Genomic DNA, 14,088 nt, shown 5'->3' on the forward strand with positions numbered 1-14,088 from the left:
TGAATTGTGCCTCAGTTTCCTCATTGTTAAATGAGAATAGTAACAGGAGCTCCCTCATGGGGGTGTCACGAGGATTACATCAGTTAACGTTGTGAAGCCTTCAGAACGCCGCCTGGCACGTTGTCGCGATGGCTGGCTAATATTGTTATTGAATACATGAATGAATTACGTGTTCCAGCCCCCCATAGAAATACCTTCGTGGGATTATATTTTCATGTTTTGACCTTTGCCTTTGACATTGCCTCAGTGGAATAGGGTTTCTACATAAATCCCAAGAAAATCAATGATCTAGGTCTCAATCTCCTCTTTATTTGCAGGTGGTTACAATTTATAAATATACTCGCCATTTTCCTCCCCCTCCAAAGCTCTGCCTATACCTGGTAACCCGACCCAAATCCCCAGTTTTTAGTGACTCCCCTTCCTCTCTAGGATCTCTAGTCCTCATGTGACTCCATCTTCATACAGGGTCTACCTCAGTCCACGTGAAGGGCGGGCCCTCAAATGGCCTCTGAAGCTTGGGGATGAGCACCACGAATCCATTAGAGGTCCTGGTGACGTCCTTGCAAGTGACCATGCGGCTGGCTCCCTTCTGTGCCGTGCCTAGGGTGCAGAGTGCCATGGTGGGCAGCAGTCAGCGTCGTATGCCCTGTCCGTGCCTGAAGCTGAGCTGGTGCAGCCCCAGTGGGCAGGGGGTCTGCAATGAAGTCTCAGGCCTGCTCAGGCGGTGGTGAGAGTCCTGTGGTCGGCACTGCACCCAGCCAGTGCTTGGCCTTGCTCTCTGAGGCCTGGCCCCAGGCCCTGGCCTCCCCAGGCCCTCTGTCAATCCTGTGTGGATCAGGCAGCCTCGGGGAGAAGGTGTTCTTACACCTCCCTTCTCCTGGCTTTTCCCAGACACCATCAGGCAGGGGTGACAAGTTGGGTCCTTGGCCCTGTTAGAGGGCGTGGCACCCCAGTGTCTCTGTCTCAGCCAGGTGCCAAGCTTTGCCATCTTCCTGGTAGGGCGTAGAGAGCCCGAGAGGGCCAGGGGTACCCTCTTCGGGGATGGGGTACGGAGGCTCGGGGGGAACTGGGGGGTCTCCAGGGCCCCGTGCTCCCCCCAGCACTGGCCCATTGTAGATGTAGATGTTGCCAGTGACAGTCACAGACCCGCCGGTGACATGAATGCCATTGGTACCTGTGGAAAGGGAGGCAGAGTGAGAAGGGCGAGGGGGCACTGTTGAGAAAGAAAGGCCTGTGTGCCCCCAGCACCAGACCCCCTGCTTCCCGAATGCCCCTGTTCTTCTGCCTTCTCCCCTTCCCTCTCTGTCTCTGCTCCCATTTGCTACTGGTTTCTTGAGTTCTGCATTCATTTCTCTGTCTCTGGCTTTTTCAATCTCTTCCTTCTCTCTAGTTGGGACACTCTGGCTAGCTGTCCGAGTCTCTGTCTTGTCTCTGTTTTCATCTTCTCATTTCCATCTGGCTCGCACTCTCTCTCCCTGCCAGCCGTCCCTCCCACCCTTCCCCACCCCTCTTCTCCCTGCCACCTGCCCCAGACTCACCGTGGGCCACCTGGCCTTGCTCTGGGAGCTCAGCCTCCAGCTCCCTGGCCTGGCCCAGAGGACTCTGCTGTTGTAGCACGTCTTCTTCCAAAGGTGGGGTCGTTGGGGGGAGCCCGGCCAGGGCTGGGGACAAGTCTCCAGAGGTGGGCAGAAGTGGCTCTACCAGGTCAGGGAAATGGGGGCTGACCCTTGGAGGATCCCAGCTTCCATCAGGAGCGTTAGATTCCTCTCCCTGAAGGAGAGAGGCAGAGAACCAAGCAATGACGTGGGCCTCAGGCCCATCTTTCTGTAATTCCCACGCCCCACAACACACTTAGGTAGCTCATTGCCCTTCTCTACTCCTCATCATTCTCCCTGCCTCAGGGCCTTTGCATCTGATGTTCCTTCTTCCTGGAGCACTCTCCCCTGGATATCCTGATGGCTGGCTCCTTCATTTCTTCAGCTCTCTGCTCAAATATCAGCTTATCAGAGAGGCCCTCTCTGTCCACTCTGTCTAAGACAACATACCCCCATCCTCTGCCATTGTCACTCACTGTCCCCCTACTCTGCTTTATTGAGCAGTTATCACCACCTGATACATATTTGTTTAATGTTATTCTTGCTCCACTGGCATGTGAGTCCAGGAGAGTGGGTCCTTTGTTTTGCTCACCGCCATATCCACAGTGCCAGAACAGTGGCTGGCACACGGTGTGCTCCATAAATGATTAGGTGAATGAATGAAGGAATGTTGAAGCCTGCATGCTCTTTTCCTGCCTACCTCACCTGGTTCACCCACCCCCTCTGCCCCGCTGCCTCCCCCTCCTGCCCGCCCCCTGCTGCCTTCTCAACCTTCCCCGTTACCTCTGGATGCCTCTTGAGCAGGGATCCTGCAATGGAAAATTGGAAAATGAAATGGGTATGGGGCCTCTGGCAGGCCTCAGACACCCAGGCTTTCACCCTCCACACCCCACCACGATGCGTTGCTGCCCACCTGGGGGGCCCAGAAGGAACAGGCTACCAATACCCTTATCTCCAGCCTCAGAATGGGGGGCTTGATGGAGACACTGTCTATGTTGGGGCAGGCATTGGGAGTCTTGAGGGTGTGGGGGGCCAGAAAGGTTGGCATCGGGGAAACTGAATATTCCCTCTAGCCTCCCTCTCCCATCGAGGTGGGGACAGATGCCCAGGCCTGCAGCCGGCTCCTTCCTACCTAGCTTTCTGCAGAGAGAGGGGTGGCTCTTCCAGGTGCAGGCGAGGACGGTGGTGAGGAACAGAAAGGAGACCAGTGGCAGCAGGATGGCCAGCACCAGCATAGTTCCTGCCGGGACAGCAGACAGGAGGGGGCATGACGACCCAGAGAAGGGCAGAGGGGAAGGGAGTTAAGGGACAGCTTTCCAGTTCTCTGGGCAACTCAGACAGAGGAAACTCAGCTTTTCCCTTCCAGTCCCACTGCAGTTCCTAAAGGCAGAATTACGGAAACTTCCCTTGGGTTACAGAGAAGGGGAACCAAGCTGGACTTGGGGAGGACTTCCTGACAGCCAGGATAAACTCTGTCCTGGATGGAGGTGTTTGGGGGTGATGCAGGTGCCCCCTCACTTAGAGACCAGGATGGGGATGGGGGCAGTCTCGTGGGTGAGGACAGGAGCTTGGACTGGTGGTTTTCAAGGGCTGGAAGTGGGAGGGGGAGGCAGTACAGGGAGGGTGGGGCTTGGGGTTGTAAGTAGACTCAGGCCACAGGGTAGAGCCATGTTTCTATGGACGTGCCCATCTTACAGAGAGGCCACCGTAGATGCTGAGATTGCCCCTCTGTACCTGTGGGGGTGTTTACAGGGGTGGGAGAGTGGGGAAGCCTCGCTTCTGAACTCTGCCTGTGGCTGCCTGGGAGAGGTTGCAAGGTCTCCACCCCCTTGCTCAGGGCAGGCTCCAGAGGGGAAGGGAAAGGGAGGCTGGGAGTTTGGTTTCTCAGGCCCTGATACGTAGCAGTGGATAATTTCTGTCCTTCTATGGGCCTCAGTGCTGCCATCAATAGCATGGAGTCTACAGTGGCATCAACTACGCCCGAGGAAGGTGGGGAAGACTTGCACATCTGCATACTGGGAGTTTGCCCTTTCTGATACACATAACTCTGTGTTCTAAGAGAGGACAGAATGGGAGGCCTGGGGAAAATGGGACCTGGAGTCTTGGGCCCCTGGGTTCCTGCCCAGCTGTGTGACTTCTTAAGTCATTTCACCTCTTTGAGCATCAGTTTTTCATATATAACTCGAGGAGGTTAGCTTACATACTCTCTATAATGCCAATCAGATTTGATACATAGTTAAAAATCAATAAGAGGAAATGGGAAAATATTTATGATAGAGTTGAATGAAAAATCAGGTTACAGAACATTCAAATGACTCCTTTTAGAAAAAAAATGACATGTGTAGACATACATAGAAAAATGGGAGGATATGTTCAAAAATGTTGATTGTATATGCTAGATGACAGTGCTGTGGGTGACTTTGAGTTTTGTTTATCTGAATTTTCTAACTTTCTCCAGCAAGCATGTACCATGTCATGGGCTTCGGAGTAAGAAAGACATGAGTACAGGTCTTCATAATACCAGTTACCATGTGGGCAAGTCATGTAACCTCTCTGAGCCTCGGTGCCCTCATCCAGTTAGCAAGGGTAACAGAACCACTTCATAGGATCATTAGGAAGATTAAATTAGTCAGTGAATGTCAAGTGTTCACAGAGTGCCTGACACACCAGCTCTCAATAAATGGAAGCTACGGTTATAAATATTTGGTAATTTAAAAAAGTTAATCAAATAAACTCTCCCCCAATTAATAATGGTTACAGTCATTGGAAATATCCTGTAATAGTCTATTAGGCGAGGAAATCAATAACCCTACAGAAAAGGCCAAGAAAGAGTCCAGTGTGGAATCATCTCTCTAACAATGAAAGTGTATAATCCAATAAAGAGTTATTCAGTCTAGTAAAATGGATTATGTGATGGTGGCATGTCCAAAATGATGACAATGATTTCAGTTACAATTACATCTCAGTGCAAGACTGTTCCTCAGCACAATATTATATATAATTATAAGTTATATGTATGATATATAACTTAAAAAGTGTGTGCGTGTGTTTGTAAGTAAACTGGCTTAGAGATATTCCAATTTCTCTTTAAGGAACTTTTCTTCTTGCCCCAATTCTGAGAGGGAAGGATTCGTCTTTTCCCCATTTTCTTAGAAGGTTGGAATTAAGGCATTTTCCTAGACGCCCCCTCCCACTGCCCCTCAGCCCTGGTCCCTCACCTGGCAACTCGGGGGTCTCTGACGGATTTCTGCAGCTGGTGTCAAACTGGGCGGTGCCTGGAGCTGCCTCCACCAGGCCCCGGTCCTCACACCTGTGGAGGAAAGGGAGGCAGGCCCAACTCAAGTGGGCTCATGGCTGGAAGTGGCGAGGCAGATCCCAGGGAATTGAGCACCAGGGTGGGGTTGTCAGCAGCCGGGGCTTCTGGGAGGGAAGAAGGATCATGGAGGGGGCACACTCACCTGGTATGGGGCTGGCAACGGGCGCTGGGGGAGGAGGTGTTCTGGAAGTACCCTGCCTTACAGGGAACACAGTTGCTGTTAGCCTCCCCGACTTCATCTGGCAGGAGAAAGGCAAGGCCAGCCAGAGTGAGTGGGCAAAGGAGCCTCTTGCCCAGCTGTGAGCTTCCTTTACGCCCACTGGATGGCCATCCCCGCTCGCCCACCCCATTCTGTAGCTGGCACCTTCCTGACCTCGCCATTGCCTGAGCTCCTCCAGTGCTGAGAGGAGCCCCCCTGAGCCCCTGCACTCGTCCCAGTTCCATTTCTCTGCAGCTCCCTTCTGTGAGCCTTTCACAGGGAGTGAGAAGAGGCACTTTATGCCAAAGGGAACTACATGGGGGCTCACCATGGACACAGTACCATGCTCCCTGCCCTCATTCAAAATCACCCCCACCCAGCCTCCTTCCTGCCCTCTGCCCTCAGTGACCTCTGACCTTTGGGTTCGGCTTCAGTGCCAGGTGGGCAGTCAGAGAGTGGCTCGCAGTGTACACACTCAAAGTTCCAAAGGACGCAGAATGTTCCTGGCTGGCAGCGGCACTGAGTTTTCTGTTTGCTAGTGCAAGGAGCAGTCTCCTCGAAGCCCAGCACTGGTGGGAGAGGGGAGAGCTCAGAGGAGGGGCTGGGCTCCAGGAGATCCCGCCCGCCCCAGGCACACCCCACTCACTCTGGTCACAGGGCCGGCACAGCTGGCAGATGAAGAGATGGTTCCAGTGCTCGTTGTAGGAATTTTCGGGGCATGTGGCACAAGCTGTGTCCTGGCCATGGCTACATTCAGCTGAGATATGCGTGCCTAGAATGTGAGTGGGGCAGCGGGAGTGTCAGGGGACTGGAGTTCTTACCGTCCCCTCTGCCGCTTGCTGTGTGACGCTGGGCCTGTCCCTCTCGGTGCCTACATAGGAGCGATTCTCATTCCCCTTCTCTGCCAGCCAGTTTTCCTGGGAGATGGTGTCCATCCTCCCTCTGAGGCAGCGAGGTGGACTGGAGTCCCCTACAACCCCCCTCCCCTGTCCAGGCCTCCTCGGGACGTTGCTTCTCACCTGGGGGGCAGCGGGAGCAGCAGACCTGATGCTTGATCTCGTAGTATTCCTTTTCCTGGTCCCGGCAGGTTTGGTTCTCCGTGTGGTATGGGGGCACCTTCAAGGGGAGATGGAGGAGGGGGGAGAATTATTCAGGGGTCACTTGGGGAGGGCAGAGGGACTAGAGAGAGAGCTGCACAGACCCCTCTTCCCTACCCAAGCCTGGCCCCACCCACCTGCATGGGCCCTTCCCTCACCATTCGGGGCTGGGATGCTGCCAGGACACCGCAGAGGCCCAGTATGAGTGGCCCCCAGGCCAGGCCGCAGGGGGAGGCGGCCCACGGCAAGCGCATGGCGGCCAGTCGGCCAGTCGACCAGATGGGTGGAGGCCCGGGAGGAAGGTAGGAGGCCTGGACGTCCTGGGCAGTGGTGGCAGCAGCCTCCCGAGCCCAGGGGCTGGGACACGGGACTGGCCGACGTGCCCCCGGGGGCCGGAGCCGCCGGGCCTGGCCTGGCCTCCGGGGCTCCAGCGCCGGGCTCAGGAAGTGGGAGTGGAGCGAGCCGGCCACGGGGCGGGGACAGGGAGCGCTGGGAGCTGAGGCCGGCTGTCGCAACCGGGAAGAGGAACAGGCTTGGCTGCCCCGACGCAGGGCGGGAGGGGGCGGCCGGGAAAGCACGTGAGGGCAGCAGGGCCGGAACCGGGCCTCCTCCCTTCTTCGGAAGCCTGACTGGGAGAGGAGGATGGCAGGGCCAGGCCGGGCCCAGCGGGCAGGAAAGGGCAGCAGAGCCAGTGGACAGTCCTCAGATGGGCCTCCCAGAGCCCAGCTGGGGCACAGCTGACCTGGGAACAGATGGAGTTTGAGACAGAGCAATATTCAGCCAGGCGTCAGATCTGAAAAATGGAGAGGGCTGGGCCTGACAAACATGGAGAGTGTGGAGAGCCACAGAGACCCACGCAGACAGCCAGAGAAGCCACATCTGGGAACCAGAAGTCCCAGTTGGCAGACTATCTGAACTCACGGGTTCCTGCGCTGTTGTGTGATTTTTTAAAATAGGCTACAAAGCAATGACAAGCCAGCCAGCCCTCCCCTCCCCTGATCCAACCCAGTCCACACATCAGTGGATACAGGTCACCTACAAGACACTCCAGAGGGTGCGGCAGCCCCTGCTCCCCTGTCCTTAGAGAATGGGAAGGACGTGCAGACTGAGTTTCCCACGAGTAGGGGCCAGCTGGGCGGATTTGGGCAGCCACAGCCCTCAGTCCTAGCTTCCTCAGCCGGGAGCCTTTGAATCCTTCTGAACTGGAGGGAGCTGAGAGCCCATCGAGTCCAGCCTCCTCTCTTTAAGGATAAGAGGACTGAGGCTCAGCGTGCCATGGAGAGACCAGGACTCTGGGGGGCTTAGTCTGGTTCCTGCCCCCTTTCTTCCTACCATTTCCCTGCAACCCAGTAACACCCCCCGCCGCAACACACACACCCTCGGTGACTTGCAGTTGCCTGCTCCCCCTGCCCCCTTATGCCAGGCTCTCTGGTCTCCAAGTTTCTGTGCTCTTGGCTAACTCCCACCTTTCCCTGAGGTTCACTTGGGCTCCGGGAAGCACCCCCACCCCAGGCTGCACAGCACCCCCGCGACTGTTCTCTGCGACTCCTGCTTATCGTCTGCCGCCCCAGCAGGCTGTGTGTGAGCTCTGCAATGGTCTGGACTGAATCTTTAAGTCGGGGTTCCCAGTGCTTAGCACAGAGTCTGGCACATATGACATGCCCAGTACATATTTACAGAGTAAACGAATGATGCCTTGCTCACGTGACATAGCCAGTCCCTGGCAGAACCAACCTAGAGTTCAGGTCTCCTGATTTCTGGGTCCCAGCTCATTCCAGCAACCACACTGCCTCCTTGTGACTCAGGGGTGCCTCCTTTGGCTTGAGGGGCAAACTTACTCTCCTGAGAAAGGTCACCTGGACACTGGTCCCCACCTCCTCCCTGGAGGGCCCTGTTCAGCACTCGTCCTTACCCTGGTTGGTCTGACTGGCTGGACAGGCTCTTGGTGGAGGAGCTGGGAAGTCCTGGTGCAGGAGTGCGCCCGGGGAGGAGGGTGAAGGGGCCGGCCTCACCTTTAGACATTTCACTCTCCTCCCCTGGTGCAGGCCTAGGACCTGTGCTCTGCTGGCAAATGTTTATACGGGTGGTCCAAGGCCACTTGGAAAGGGAAGAAATACCAGAACAGCATGCACTGCTCAGGGCTGCAGCTCTTTCCAGGTCAAGGGAATTGGGGGCTGGGATGGAACTCACCACTGAGCATTTAAATGCGTAAAGGTATGTGTGTGTAGTGGCCTTAGATCCCTTTTTCTCTTTTTATTCTTTATTATGGAAATTCACACATAACATATAATATACAAAAGGAGAGAAAATAGTATTGTGAACTCCCATGTACTCATTACCCAGCTTCAACTCAAGGCCAGTCTTGAGTTGAACAACCCTCCCCCCATGCATCTAGTCTCCCCTTAATTATTTTGAAGCAAATTGCAGACATATATCATTTCATTTGAAAATATTTCAGAATTTTACTCTGATAGGAAGTCTTTTTCTTTTAATTGAGGTATAACATATAAACAATCAAGTGCATAAGGTACACTAATCTTATGTATACAGATAAATGAATTTTCACCTTTGTATATTCCTATCTCCCCAGGACGTTTCCTGCACCCCAAAAGGTTCCTGCATGCCCTTTCTAGTCAAAGATCCTTGTTTCACAGGTAGGCACTATTTCAGATCCTTTTTAACTCCAGCTGGCTGAACTATATCCTTCTTCCTGCTGCCAGTCTTATGGTGTTCACTTCAGCCTTCAAGCACTCTCTGGGTCCTAAGGAAAGAGCCCTAAGAGCTGGACTTTAATCCTGGCCCCATCACTTCATCTCTGTGGGCCTCTTTTTTATGTGCCAGTCAACTGCTGGTTTGCTTGCAGATCTGTTTTCCACCCTGCCCCTGCTCTGCTCTGTAGCACTACAGGGAACTACATTTCCCAGGCTCCTTTTCCCCTTGGCTTCTGGGTAGGTTCATGCAATAGGAAGACAGGTGGGTGGAGGACAGGTAGGCGGGAAGAGGGAAAAAGCCAGGCTATTTCTCCCCTCTTTGCTTTCTGACACCTGCAGTTGGTTGTGTTTCTTCCTTCCCTCCTTCCACAATCCTGTCTCCTACCAGGCAGTCCCCACTATTTAGTTCCTGCCAAACAGCTCTGGAGACTTCCGGGTCTATAATGCGACATTACCCTGCTGTCTTTCCCACCCTAGAGATGGTAGCTGCTTCCTGCTCTGCTATTTTCTGGGTGTCTTCACTGTCTCCTGTTGGCTTCTCAGCTCTTCCATCACCCACGTACCAATTCTCTGTGTTAAATTTCTTCCATTTGAAAGACTCAGAGTGTGTCCTGTCTCCCAGCTAGACCATGATTGACAAGTCTTATCAATAAGTAGTTATTATAATGCCTTCCCAACCTTCTCCAGGAGGATGAAGGGAGAGCCATAGGGGTGAGGAATCTACGAATTCTTTGCGGACAGGCCGTTGTCTCTGCTTATTTCCTTTCCTGTTCTTCACCAGCTTCCTTAAAGTTTGACTGATTTCCACTGGGCAACACAAGACCCAACTGAGTGCCCCATAGACTCCCTGAATGTGTGGGAATGGGCTCTCCTCCCAGGCCTTCTTCACAGGGAATTGCTGAGAGATCCTTCTTCCCAGAGGCCCATGAAGGATCCAAAAAGGGGGTTGGTGGGAATGAATTCTTCTAAATATTCTTTTTTTTCTCTCCTCTTCCTCACACTGCTCTTAGCGAACTGGTGCCCTTGGAAAGGGTCTGGTTAACACTGACGAATGTGGAACTGATGAGGGTTGTCTTTCCCCAGAGAGTTTGTACTTTCACTGGGGACGATCCCTTAGCCCAGGGGTCTCAGCTGGGGTGACTTCCCCCCAGGAGACTGTTGGCACTATCTGGAGGAGTTTTGATTATTACAATTCAGGGGGTACCACTGGCATCTGGTCAGTAGAGGCCAGGGATTGGAAGAGGAATCCTGCCTTCGCCCAAAGGAATAAACTTCCAATGGTGAACTTCTAAGCATCCTGCCGGTGACTGGACTAGGAGTGGCAAGGAGGGATTTTCTGGTACGTCATTTTAGGTTAAGGAGAAATTCATACGATATAAGTGCAGGAAAAAGGACCACTTTTTCCACAGTGGGCAGCCCAGTGTGGAGAGGCTGATTAGTTCTAAGTGGTAAGAATAAAGTGACTGACTTTGAGTGACTCATTTTTACCCTAGAAAGGATAGAAACTAAAATGGAAAAAGTGAAGGAAATTTAGATAAATTAATAGACCACAAATTAATGGGTTATCAGAGGAAATTAGGATGTTTGATGTTTTGGGGATGTTTTCTCATAGCATATCAGTCTCTGTCAAAGATAAACCTTGGTCTTACCCAAGATGCCAATTCTGCTGTCTTCTCAGAGTGGGTCAACACATAGGGACCACTACACAGTGGAGCAACCAAGATGAATAAGGCTAGTGCCTGTCCTCAGAGAACTCATAATATGGTCCATGCATATGTAAATGCACACACACACACACACACACACACACACACACACACACACACACCAGGATAATAGTACACAGCTGTAAGTGCTGCCATCGAGTACACAAGGCTCTCTCTGGTGGGGTGGAGGACAAGGTGATTACTTCCATCGTCTCCTGTTCCCTAGAGAGCATGAGGCAGGAATACCCTTCAAACTCATAACCCTCATCCCAGTGCAGACCCTCTGGTTTCCCTTCTCTCCCTGTAGCCTCTGCACATTTTATGGCCACACCACAGGGTTAGAGGATGGCTGGTGTTGGAAGGGGGAAGGCAGCCCTGGGTGGGAAGGAAAGGCTGGGGCTCTGGGAGAGGCTGGGGGGCCCTGGATCCCCCACAGAGCCAGGCTCCACTTCTCTGGACCTGAGGGGAGCAGCATTGCACTTGGAAAGGGAGGCTCAGCTCTCAGTCTGGCGCTGCCTGTAACCCCTGGGTGACTATGGGCAAGTCACTTTGCCTCTCTGGCTTCAGTTCCCACATGCGTTAAACAAGGGGCCGGATGCAGAGTCAGCTGGAAAGGGCCTTTGTGATTGTCTCGGCGGCCTTACCCACCCGCTCCTGCCCTTTCATTTCTCAGATGAGAGCACTGAAAAGGGCCCAGAGAGGTAAAGTGCCTTTTTCAAAGTAACATAGTGTAAAAGCAAAAATGGAAGTCATAGAATATCTATAACATGGTCCTATTTATGAAAAAACCAATAAATTTTGTCCAATAAATTTTGTTTTTAAAAAATACACGTAAGTCTATAAAAGCACACAAAAAGATACAGATGGATACATGGATTACAGTGGCTCCCTGTGTGCCAAGGGGTGGGAGAGGAATGGGATGAAGGGAGGCTTTTATTGTTCTGCATACTTCTGTATTGCTGGAAAATTGTATGGTGACAAAAATGTATTTGGGTATCATTTCTGCACTATAAAAGATAATATTTAATATGGAGCTCTGACAAAAGTACAGGTCTCAGATTTCTGTTTTTCTCACAACAACAAGCTTGCTCTGGCCTATTCCAGATCTAGAATGCTGCTGTCTCTAGGCACGGGCTGCCACCCCGGCAGCGGGTACAGGGAGACCATGTCCTCGAGCTCCGTCCAGGCCAGGCCTGGCAATTCTTCTCACAGAGCCCTTGAGGTGAAAACTCTTTGCCATGCTGCCTTAAGCCAGTGGCTGGATTTCAGGTACCAGCCAGCAAATAGAAAAGGCAGAGAGGTGCTCCTCAGAACCTTCCAGATCAAACGGGCAGGGTGCTGCGTGCCCCGTGTGTAGGTAGGATCATCCCTTTTTTAAGCACCTGGCTCAAGGGAGAAGGGAGCTTCTAGGGGTGTCTGCATTCTGTGGGAAGGTGGGGACAATGTCAAGAGCTTCTCTCGGAGCCAGGGAGATATCCCGGGCCCCAGATTGCTGATGAATCTGTGGACTCTGCGTGTGAGTGCATGAACCTTTCTGGCTTTCACAACCAGGTGCAGGGGAGACCCGATTCCCCATGCGTCTGTGGCTGGTGTGTCTCGGAAATAAATGGCAAAAGCCCTAAATAGACAAACCCAGAGAAGAAGAATTCTGATTCTGTTTTTCACTCTGCTGTTATTGTTTTGTGTCCTCAGAAAACTGGCTTATCTTTGTGGAGGGTCTGTTTCTTCATCTGGAAAATGAAGAAGCCAGCCTGTCCCTTCCCAGGGGAGGTGTCCCAGCAGGTGTCAAGGGAGGCAGTGGGACTGGGCTTGGAATCCTGGTTGACTCCAGCTCTCACTTTAAGAGGCCACGAGAGACAGCCCAGAGAGGAAGCCACGAGACCGGTTTGTACCCTGAGCCTGGAGTACCCTGCTGCCCTCTCTGCCAGGTAAACTCTTTGTTGTTCTTCGAGACTCAGCTGAGATGCCACCTTCTCCAGGAAGTCTTCCTGAGTCACCTCGAGGTGAGTGCCTCTCCCTCCCTCCCCACCCAGGCTCCCTCAGCAGTTGGTTCTTATTTCTGCCACTAGAATCTTTATCTTATTATACTGCAGTCCTGTCTTCTGCCACGTCTACATCAGTGCTCAGGCTGGGCCTGTGTCTGCACATCACAGGGACGCCCATGCCTGCTCCGCCGAGGAGGCGGGAGAAGCCAGTGAACACACTAGGGCTGCCTCCTGCGGGATCCACAAGTGGCAGACTTCCTGCCGACACATGCAGGGTGGGGGCTGTGTGGATGGGTCTCCTGTCCTGTGCCTTGCTGGGCCCTCTTTTTGGGCCTGATTCTCTGAACCTCCGCTCCCTGCTTGCTCACTGCTTGGCACTTCTCTTTTCATCCTCTTGTTGGATTAAGTTTGGGACAGAGATTTTGGAGGAAAAACACAGCCCCTACTAATGAGCTTTTCCTTCCTTCCAGGGTGGTGTCGACTTGGGCCACGCCCACCCTCTTCCTCCCGGTCATCTAGCACTGCCCTCACCCCTCCCTGCCCCCTCAGTGCCTGCTGTCCCTGGTGCTCCCTGGGCTCCGGGTCTGTGCCCAAGTGCCCTGTGCTGCCTCTCCGGTGCCCACATTCCTGCAACCCCGTGACCACAACAGGGGACATGACACATTCCTGGCCTAGCAGCCAATGGTGTAAAACAGAACAGAATGTCCCAGGGCCCCGCCCAGCCCCTAGCTTCACCTGGGCCCCTCCCTGGCCTGGACAAGGTAAGGGGTAGTGGTAAGGAGTCAAGTGGGAAGTGGATGGACGGGGCCAGGAAGTGTCCCCACTTTAGTGAGCAGGGAGGAAGCTTGCAGACACCCCTTCTCCTTCCTCTCCAAGATCTAGGAGTGAGGCTGACCCAGGGGTGCCCTTGGAGGGATTCTGCAGGGAGGGGATCCAGCTCTTGGAGGCTCACTTGGGGCTCTCTCTCCTCCTCTGCTGCCTGGGAGGAGAGAGTCCTTTGGGGCTGGCTCCTTCCTCCTCACTCTCCTCTCTCTGCCTCTCCTCCCCATATGCCCTCTTCCATCCCCCTCTCCCAGTTGTTCACCTGTCCTCCTCCACCAAGCTCCCTTTTTTTGCCTTCTCCTTCCTCCTGGTCCCCCTACCTTAGCCTCACCCATCCTGGCTTGTTCTTTTTCCTTGTTTTGCCCTACTGGCTTTGTGTTCAGGATCCTTCTCCTTGTTCAAGATCTCTGGCCTTCACCTGCCATTCTGTCTCCCAGTCTCCTTGCCTGTCAGTTCAGCATCACTCCCCAGCCCCTTCTCTAGTTTCCCTTCAGGCCCCCTCTCCGGCCCCAGCACTCTCTGGTCACCTGCCCTCAGGAGCCCTCCTCCCTTTGGAGAACGCTCAGCTCTGACTCCTCCTCTGCCCCTCCCCCTGCCCTGCTCACCTTTAATTGAGATGCTAATGAGGCTTCAGTTGCTTCCATCCCCGGCTGGCGG

General features: G+C 53.5%; 1 protein-coding gene across 2 annotated transcripts; it reads right to left on the reverse strand.

Moving 5' to 3' along the window:
* Nucleotides 1-287: 287 nt before the first annotated feature.
* LTBR (lymphotoxin beta receptor) lies at nt 288-6,657 on the reverse strand. 2 transcript variants are annotated; one of them, XM_014793905.2, is made up of 10 exons: nt 6,345-6,657; nt 6,130-6,226; nt 5,757-5,882; nt 5,527-5,679; nt 5,054-5,150; nt 4,814-4,905; nt 2,728-2,835; nt 2,379-2,404; nt 1,539-1,770; nt 288-1,174 (listed from the first exon to the last, which is right to left on the reverse strand). In XM_014793905.2, exons 1-10 carry the CDS (start codon nt 6,459-6,461, stop codon nt 933-935), a joined length of 1,290 nt encoding a protein of 429 aa, XP_014649391.1. In that variant the 5' UTR covers nt 6,462-6,657; the 3' UTR covers nt 288-932. The 2 variants fall into 2 exon arrangements, with proteins under 2 accessions (XP_014649391.1, XP_004438791.1); XM_004438734.3 differs by having other exon boundaries at nt 6,366-6,655.
* Nucleotides 6,658-14,088: the final 7,431 nt, after the last annotated feature.

The sequence above is a fragment of the Ceratotherium simum genome, chromosome 17 (genome assembly GCF_057802395.1).
Source record: "Ceratotherium simum simum isolate JZ-2026a chromosome 17, ASM5780239v1, whole genome shotgun sequence".
Lineage (NCBI taxonomy): Eukaryota > Metazoa > Chordata > Mammalia > Perissodactyla > Rhinocerotidae > Ceratotherium > Ceratotherium simum.

What these genes read in the sequence shown, in the direction of transcription:
- LTBR (XM_014793905.2), bottom strand. Translation starts at nt 6,461, where the DNA reads ATGCGCTTGCCGTGGGCCGCCTCCCCCTGCGGCCTGGCCTGGGGGCCA. An exon ending in TGCTCAAGAGGCATCCAGAG is followed by an intron (nt 1,771 to 2,378) that starts GTAACGGGGAAG and finishes TCTCTCCTTCAG; the next exon opens with GGAGAGGAATCTAACGCTCC. An exon ending in GCAAGGCCAGGTGGCCCACG is followed by an intron (nt 1,175 to 1,538) that starts GTGAGTCTGGGG and finishes CCCTTTCCACAG; the next exon opens with GTACCAATGGCATTCATGTC.